The 9,390-nt window shown below is 35.5% G+C and overlaps 1 protein-coding gene and 1 long non-coding RNA gene across 2 annotated transcripts; both read right to left on the reverse strand.

Moving 5' to 3' along the window:
• Positions 1-1,774: 1,774 nt before the first annotated feature.
• LOC141716702 (uncharacterized) lies at positions 1,775-3,080 on the reverse strand. The gene is made up of 3 exons (XR_012573296.1): positions 2,418-3,080; positions 2,250-2,328; positions 1,775-2,177 (listed from the first exon to the last, which is right to left on the reverse strand). It is a non-coding gene; the product is annotated as an uncharacterized LOC141716702 (long non-coding RNA).
• A 180-nt stretch (positions 3,081-3,260) lies between these two features.
• LOC141718429 (uncharacterized) lies at positions 3,261-8,621 on the reverse strand. The gene is made up of 5 exons (XM_074520810.1): positions 8,279-8,621; positions 4,521-4,585; positions 4,245-4,420; positions 3,935-4,043; positions 3,261-3,799 (listed from the first exon to the last, which is right to left on the reverse strand). The coding sequence occupies exons 1-5, from the start codon at positions 8,619-8,621 to the stop codon at positions 3,497-3,499; spliced, it is 996 nt and encodes a 331-aa protein (XP_074376911.1). The 3' UTR covers positions 3,261-3,496.
• Positions 8,622-9,390: the final 769 nt, after the last annotated feature.

Raw genomic sequence — 9,390 nt, forward strand, 5'->3', positions numbered from 1 at the left:
TAAGTTAAAATGCATGCAAGGGTATACTAGTAATTCAATAATTAATAAGAGTAGGATTAAAAAGAATGAATTTTAGTAAATAAAATATAGCTTCATAAATCACAAAATTAATACCAAAAATACTATGAAATTTTAGAAGTTTTATAAAAGTGTTTTCAAAAATTTTGAACAAGAATATATTTTAAAAGAATTTTTCTAATGTCAATACTCTATTAAACAAACCATAATAAATATTCTAAACCTCATAAGAAAATGCAAATAATTTCATTCTAAGCCGAATAATAATCTATCGCTTAATCGCAACTACAACAACTAAAATATTATTTACTCGCGTAACGAAATTAGCTTGCGTGCGCTAAATAATACGCTTAAATAACCTAGCGATATTCGGAATGCCATACAACGAAGAATATATACGAACACATTGGATTCACACAAAAAATTTATAGCACAAAATAGATTATCATATTACATATTTACAGGCGTTACAACCTTCCCTCTTTAAGGATTCTGTCCCCAGAATCTAAGCAAACAGATGAGGACACTTATATAACATATCACTTTCTAATTCCCATGTTGACTCTTCAACTTTGGGATTTCTCCACAAAACTTTCACTAAAGGAACTACTCTATTCCTTAGCACTTTATCCTTTCTATCTAGAATGCTAACCGGTTGCTCTACATAAGAAAAATTTGGTTCAATCTCCACTGGTTCATTCTCTATGATACATTTAGCGTCGGAGTTGAACTTTTTAAGCAATGATACATGAAAAATGTTGTGAATGTGCTGCATTTGAGGCGGTAAGGCCAACTCGTACGCCACTTTTCCGACTTTACCCAAAATCTCAAAAGGTCCGACAAATCTTGGACTTAACTTTCCTTTTTTGCCAAATCTAACTAATTCTGTCCAGGGCGACACTTTCAACAAAATGTTTTTTCCAATTTTATACTCTACGTCCTTTCTGCGTGGATCAGTATACTTTCACTATCTATCCTGAGCCGCGATGAATCGATTTCGAATCAAATCTACTGCTTCTTTCATTTGTTGAATCAGTTCGGGGCCAATTATTTTTCTCTCTCCAACTTCATCCCAATAAATAGGTGATCTACAATTTCTTCCATAAAGTGCTTCGTACGGGGGCATTCCAATACTGGCATGAAAGCTATTATTATACGAAAATTCTACTAGGGGCAAATGTTCATCTCATTTCCCTTTGAATTCCAAAGCACAAGATCTCAACATGTTTTCTATGATCTGAATCGTGCGCTCACTTTGTCCATCTATCTTTGCACTACGCCATAGATTGGATTTCGCAACCCCACAAAACCATAACTAAAGGCCAAAAAAGCGTTGCTAAAGGTCAAAAAAAGGCTATGGCGACTCTTTTCCGGAGTTGCAATTTTAGGCGTTGCCATAGAGTTTTTTGCAACCCCGGTGACACCCTATTGTAACCCTTTTTTATCCGTTACAGAAATGTGCTATTGCAACACCAATGGGGCTGCAATAGCTCTTAAAAAGTGTTACAGTAGGGTTTGTGGGCCCCACAATGGGGCCCACATGTGGGGTATCGATGCAACCTTTTTGCAACGCTTTTTAGTGTTTTTTGCAACGCTTTTTGCTATTTTTTGTCATGCTTTTTAGTGTTTTTTACAACGCTTTTTAGTGTTTTTGCAACGTTTTTTTAGTGATTATTAGCAACACTATAAAGACCTATTGCAACGCTTTTATAAAAAAAATGCTAGGAACTATTTGTAAATTAACATGCCCATAAATAAGACCATTGTCTTAAACCAACACAATCCACAATGGATAAACCATAAACATCAGTCCACCAACCATCACCATAATACCACTACCATCACCATACTAACATCCTTATACCACTAATTGTCTACCAACCATAAAACAAAAACGGAAGTTTAAACAAGTTAAAGTTACAATTCAAATCTAAACATAGTAGTAATGAGAAAAACAAAGTAGAACGAGAATGATAAATATCATTATCACGGCTGCTATAAGGCTTAGTTTGATGTTCATTTAAGTGATTTATCTCAGGGAGTGTTTCACAGTGTTCGTCATCACTAAAATCAAAGAGATGTAACATCTCTTCTTTAGAAATGGTCATGTGTACTTGCTGCCTGTCAAGTACCCTCGCCGCAAGGCTTTCCTTAGTCACCTGATTAAACGGAAAATTTATTAGAATCTCCCAGATGCAAATATTCAAGTACTCTTAAATTAGTGTTGGTACCTGACGTTTATAAATTTTTTCCTCCATAGTACCATGTGCCAATAGTCTGTATGCATATACCGATTTTGTTTGTCCATACCTGGAACATTACGAGGCATTTTTAATTTCGATATGAATTCAACAGTCAAAGAAACGGATGTACATTAAAACAACTTTAATGTTTCGAACCTCCACACCCGATAAATAGCCTGAAGATCGTGTGTTGGATTCCAAGAACCATCAACAATAATCACACGGTTAGCAGCCTGAAGATTGATCCCCAGAGATCCAGCTCTAGTTGATATTAAAGTGCATTTAACCCTCTTATTTGAAGGTTCATTGAACCTGTCAACTAACTTTTGCCTTTCAGATCCCTCTTTTCGCCCATCAAGTCTGTTAACCAGAAGAAGTGATGTATTAAGTCTGAATATTCAACAAATGAGAAAAACAAGTATATAACCCTGCCAAAATGACCATCTCTTATCCACTTATGATCTTCTAGAAAACTTTAACCGTTAAGTACGAAATGTGTATACAAAAAAGAAGTTGAATAAGTAAATAAGTTGCAACAAAATGAATTAGAAAGCTTTGTTATTGTCCTGCTCATTTTTTCTTCCTTTGTAGGAAGAAATGCATACATTTTGATTTTCTTTCCAAACCAATTTACCTAAAAAGTAGGAAGATTTGGACAAGAATTGTTTCAAATAGTTACACTTATAGAGCAACCATACAACCCTTTTTTTCTTCATAGCTAGATGTAGCCTTATAGAGTAGAGTATCTAATAGCCTGCTACGCCTATTCATTAATAATGTAAGATCGGGCACAGTACCATGCCTAATACCAAAAATTACTTAAACATGGACTATGTTTATAACAGCCTAACAATTGAATAGTAACTTTTTGAAAGAACAAGTCATACTAGAAATATCAAAGAAAAAAGACAAATTGCTAACAAAGGTAACATTGGAAATCAATATGTAAGCATAAGCACGTTGATACCTATAGGCAAAATGCTAACTGAAGGCAAGTATCCTTGACAAATTATGACTTTCTTTCTTCTTTTTTTAAATCAACTGACAAAATATGCCTTCAATTATGCTAATACACATATTCAAAAGGTAGGTGATACAGTAACCTCAAGAGATATGCTAAAATACCACTCTTATCCTCCTTTTAACACGGTGTTCATCATGTAAGTAGACTATATACCAAAAAAACTGTTTGGCTAGCGTGAAAGTACCGTAGTTTATTAGGAGTAGACCCATAATCAGCAATCCAGATACAATGTTACCTTTTTAACCATGCCATAGGGAAGTTTTAACCTCCAATCCTTCTGTTTACGGCTAAAGGGTCTACCTTTAGCAGCAGGGTCCCTATTTTCCTTCACATCTGCCAGCCTCCACATACAGCTCCCTGATTCTGTTTCAATGGCATCCAGGTAGAAAATCATAGTCTTTTTGGGGAATTTTGCGTCAACATCATCTACATAGCTAACTCTCATAGGCATGTCTTGGAACCGTTGCAAGTCATCCGGTACTCTTAGGAGCCGCTCTGCACCAGGAGATGATACCTACAAAAGAAAACAAAGGAATTCATTCATACAACTAGATATAAATATCCTGATCTAGTATATGATACTACCATGTACATGGAAAACTTGGAAATGGGAAAATAAAAAAAAAAGTTGACAATTTCAGATTATTACTTCGATAGCCAGATCTTCAGGTAGTTCTCCCTCCTTTCCTGCTTTATCCAATCGTTTTTTATACTCACGATTGTAGCTCTCAATCACCTCTATTTCTGGACATCCATTTCTGATGAAAAACAACATTTGCAGTTACCACAATGCCGGGATCCAATTAACACATTTATATCTTTTGATACTGTTCTTTTCGGGTTTTGTTTTATTATCTTGAAGATTTTGGGGAAGCTTATAAACTATAGATTACAATATGCAGAACATCTTTATTAAAATAAAAAAAAAGATTCACTTTAATATACATTCCAAAACTTACTTGTTTGGAAGTTTATCGAGTCTGACATAAATGTATCTACGAGGCGTAGTTTTAAAAGAGAATAGCTCTATGTTATCACCAAATTGAGGCAAGACCTCCTGGGCAATAAATAGAGCCCGGGCACCCCAGGAATAGTTGTGTAAAACAATTCCACCCCCGTCTCCTCCATCACCAATCTATATATTTTAAATTAAAAGAAGCCATATTAGCAAATAAGCAAGCGGTGCATATGGATAATAATCAAGTAAAAAAAACATGCCAGCATAACACACACACCTCAGGCTCAGCTTCATCTTCCTCTTCCCACACATCAATAGGTACTACGTCTTCACTTGCTTCATCTAGTAATATGGATATGTTAGCACACAGTAAATATGAAAGGAGGAAATGTCCTCTTTTCGTAATGTTAACATATTCTTCTTTTCTAAATACAATCAGAAATCCAACAAAGTCCCCACCGGCCCACCCTGATATTTACACATATGTCTCAAAATGCAACTTTTGTGTAATTTTAAATTCACAATTTGTTCAAAAAAGAAATCATATATATAGACTTTCAAAACTCATATACAAAGATATGACTTTGCAAACCATGCAACCAAAACATAAAGATTTTACAACTCCAATCAACAGAAAACAAGTACATTCTCTTTTTATTCGTCTTTGGCTTTCTTTAGCAATTCAATCAAATTCAACCTGTATTTTCTACTCACTCAAATTTTGATTTCTTATATCATAGATTATAATAAAACAAAAAATACCTAATAGGCTACAATGCAAGGGAATCCTAATAACAACATATATTAACTCAACCACTCAACAATAACATAAAAACCCCATCAAACTCTCACAAAACTTTCATCAAACAGGTGGTGAGCAAGCAACAAAAACCCAAATCACAAAACAAAACTTACATTAAAAATAAAGGGTGTTCTGTGCTTACCTTTAGTATCTTTAGTATCAGCATTAGCGGTACAATTGAAGTAACGAAAATTCACAAGGTCTGTCTATAGCTTGGGAAGAAAGCTTCAGATCTGTAAAAAAGAACAAAAAAATTAGGAAAAAAAATTAGGAAAAAAAATAAATCGAAAGATACAAACACTATACGTATCATGAAACTAGGGTTTCTCAAAGCTGCAGTTTGATTAATTGAGATGTTCTTCAATTTGGGGTTCAATTTAAACCCTAAAATCCTAATTACAAATAATATAAGATGATGAGATATAATGTGAGATGAGGAAAGGGATTTGAGAGAGAGAAAGAGAGACCGGACATAGAAAGACATGAGTGAGAGAGTGGGACTGTGAGTGTGAGAGGAAAGGGCGGAAGGGGGATCAGATTTTTTGGTTTAAGAGGGAAATAATTTTGGTGTAAAGAGGGGAAATATTTGGTGAAATAAGCAGGAGAAAGGCTGGGTCTTTTTTGAAAAAATGTAAAAAATAATTTTGGTGTAAAGAGGGGCCATTTGTCGGGTCGGTTGGTTGAAAATACCGTTTTCAATACCCCTCGCACAAATGCGTACTGCCCAATTATCCACCCCGGAAATCTGTCACCGGAAAATACTTTAATACCACTAGGATTTTAGGAGTGAAGATATATATTTCTTTTTGTTTGATGTATGTGAATAGATGCGGATATCGTACGGTTTTCGTTAATATTTATATTTTTTATTTATCAAGTTATATTATAATTTTAAAATTATTTATTTAAATATATAATAATAAATTTTTAAAAAAAATAGGACAACATGTGGTCGTAGTTTAGTAGGATAAATATATTATATCTAATAATTTAACAATTTAGTAGTTTAGCGAATATATAACACTATTTTTTAATTTTTTTGAATAATAGAATAAGTTATGGTTGTAATAATTATTAATTAGTTAAATTAAAAAATCATCTTTAATCATTATGTCATTTTGGTAACACATTTTGACTATACCGCAACATCAAAAAATAGGGGTTGCGATAGACATGGGTTTAGAAGGCTATTATTACACTTTTGTTTGCAACCCTAGTGTGAACTGTTACGGAATCCAATCTATGGCGTAGTGTTGGATGATAGGCAGTGCTCATCTTGAGTCGAGTTCTCAAATGTTCTTGAAATTGCTTCCAAAATCTGGAGTTGAAATGAGGGTCTCTATCCGACACGATAGATATTGGAACTCCATGTCGAGTAACAATTTCCTTTAGATACATATGAATCAGCTTGTCCATTGAGAATCTCTCGTTGATCGGTAGAAAATGAGCGTACTTAGTCAATCGATCGATTATTACCCAAATAGCATCGTGATTAGATTTTGTCCTTGGTAATCCAACTATGAAGTCCATCGCAATGTGCTCTTCCATTCAGGTATCTCTAAGGGTTGAATTAGTCCACTCGGTTTCTGATGTTCGGCTTTTACCCTTTGGCAAGTGTAACATCTACTAATCTATTATGCAATCTCCTTCTTCATATTTGGCCAACAAAATTTCTATTTCAAATCTTGGTACATTTTTGTGCTTCCTGGGTGAATAGAAAATTCTGAGTTATGAGCATCCTTCAAAATCTCATTATTCAATCCTTCCATATTTGGTATCCAAATCCTGGATGAGAATCTTAGAATTCTTTGATTATCTTTTTGAGTGCAAATCTCTTCTCCAGTCAACTCATTCATTCTATGATTCATCACTTCTTCTTGTCACTTCTTAATCTTTTATAATAATTCTGGTTGAAAAGTTATTGTACAAATCATGTTCGTCGGTGCACTTGGGGCTCGAATCTCAATTCCCATTTTCTCAAATTCCTTTGATAATTCTTGGGCCATAGTCAACACATTTAATCTCTCTTTGTGACTTAACCCACCCGCTTCTACGTTCGCTTTCCCAAAGTGATAATTGATCATGCAATCATAGTCCTTAATCAACTCCAACCATCTTCGTCACCTCATGTTTAATTCTTTTTGAGTGAAAATGTACTTCAGGCTCTTGTGATCCGTATATATCTCGCATTTCTCTCCATATAGGTAATGTCTCCACAGCTTCAAAGCAAATATAATTGCAGCCAGTTCCAAGTCATGTGTTGGGTACCTTTGCTCGTGAGGCTTCAGTTGTCTTGACGTGTAGGCTATCACCTTCATGTGCTGCATTAAAACACAACCCAATCCTTTGTGTGATGCATCACTGAATATTACAAAGTCTCCTTGATCATCTGGCAAGGCTAATATTGGAGCGGTGACTAACTTCTGCTTCAATTCTTGAAAACTCTTTTCACAACTCTCCATCCATTCAAACTTCTTATTCTTTCGGGTCAATTTTGTCATGCAATCTTTGGGAAATCCTTCACAAATCATCGATAATATCCGGCCAGTCCCATGAAACTTCTAACTTCAGTCGGGGTCTTCGGCCTTTCCCAATTCGTTACAGCTTCTTCTTCACGGGATCAACTCGAATACCTTCACTTCCGACGATATGCCCTAGAAATTGAACTTCTCATATCCAGAATTCACACTTCATAAACTTGGCATATAACTTCTTCTTTCTTAGAGTCTCCAAAGCTATTCTCAGATGTTCAACATGTTCTTCCTCGATTTTTGAGTATATTAGAATATCGTCGATGAACACAATGACAAACTTGTCCAAATACTCCTTGAATACTTGGTTCATCAGATCCATAAAGGCGGATGGCGCATTTGTCAATTCGAATGCCATAACTAGAAACTCGTAATGTCCGTACCTGGTTCTGAAAGCAGTCTTTGGTATGTCTTCCGGCTTAATCTTTAACTTATGATATCATGATCGTAAGTCAATCTTCAAAAAGTAAGTTCTCCATTAAGTTGATCAAACAAATCATCACTATGAGGTAAAGGGTACCTATTCTTAATTTTCAATTTGTTCAACTCTCTATAGTCAATGCACATTCTCATACTTTCTATATTTCTTTTGCACAAATAGAACTGGAGCACCCCACGGAGATACACTCGGCCTTATAACTCCTTTATTTAATAACTCTTGTAGTTGCTTGGCCAATTCCTTCATTTCTGCAGGTGCCATACGATAAGATGCCTTCGATACAGGTTCCACGCCGGGCGCTAAGTCGATAGAAAACTCAATTTGACGGTCAGGCGGAAATCCAGAAAGTTCATCCGGAAATATATCGAGAAATTCGCTAACTATTGGGATACTTTCTATATTCGGCATTTCCTTAGATCTATCGATTACATGAGCCAAATACCCTTCACATCCTTGTCTTAACAACTTTTTAGCTTGAATCACTGTCAAAAATGTTTTAACTTGTTTCTGTCCTTTGAACTCTACTTTCTTTCCTTGAGGGGTCTTAAGAATCACTTTCTTTTTCTTACAATCTATTTGAGCACCATGCTCTGCTAGCCAATCCATTCCTAATATAACATCAAATTCTCCAAGTCGAAAAGGTATAAGGGAAGCAGGGAAACTATAGCCTAAAATCTCTACTTTACACCGGGGCAAATACTTTTAACAGATACTTGTTCTTGATTAGCCACATTGATAGATAGAGGTTCAACTTACAGTTCAATTTCACAATTTAACTTGCCAACAAAAGATTCAGATATGAAAGATCTAGTGGCTCCGGAATCAAATAGCACTTTAGTATTGACATTGTTGACAGAAAGCGTAGCTGCCACAACTTCAGAACTCTGAACAGCATCCTTAATATTCATGTTAAATGTCCGGGCCTGAGCAGGATAGATAGGAGGAAACACTGGAGTTGCAGATTCAGAAGGTTGATTTGAAGGTAGTTTAAGAATTGGAACAGAAGATGTCATCGCTTGATTGTAAGGGGCGGCCGTCAATTACATCAACTTGTTATTTCTGGGGGGTATTGAAATCCCTCGATAAGTGTCCGGTCTTTCCACACTTAAAGCATGTAACAGGAGGCTTCGGGTTTCGACACTAATTCACATAATGACCTTTCGAATTGCACTTGTAACAAACGATGTCAGCCTTATTGCAGTTACCCATGTATCTCTTGTGGAAGAATTTACACTCCTGATTTGTTGATTGCTGGGTTCTTTGTCCACTTGGCCCTTGAATCCTATTCTTCTGACTCTTATTATCACCCTTCTTAAAGCTTCGGGGTCCTCCTTGATTCTGATATCCAAACTTCTTGAAAGTCCTTCCACTTTGG

This window comes from Apium graveolens, chromosome 4 (assembly GCF_009905375.1).
Source record: "Apium graveolens cultivar Ventura chromosome 4, ASM990537v1, whole genome shotgun sequence".
NCBI lineage: Eukaryota > Viridiplantae > Streptophyta > Magnoliopsida > Apiales > Apiaceae > Apium > Apium graveolens.

Bases quoted from the DNA above. Each gene is read 5' to 3' on its own strand.
- LOC141718429 (XM_074520810.1), bottom strand. From the start codon at position 8,621: ATGGATTGGCTAGCAGAGCATGGTGCTCAAATAGATTGTAAGAAAAAG. The intron at 4,586-8,278 runs GTATGGCACCTG...CCATATTACTAG, and splicing joins TGTATCGAAGGCATCTTATC to ATGAAGCAAGTGAAGACGTA. The intron at 4,421-4,520 runs GTGTGTGTGTTA...TAAAATATATAG, and splicing joins AAGATGAAGCTGAGCCTGAG to ATTGGTGATGGAGGAGACGG.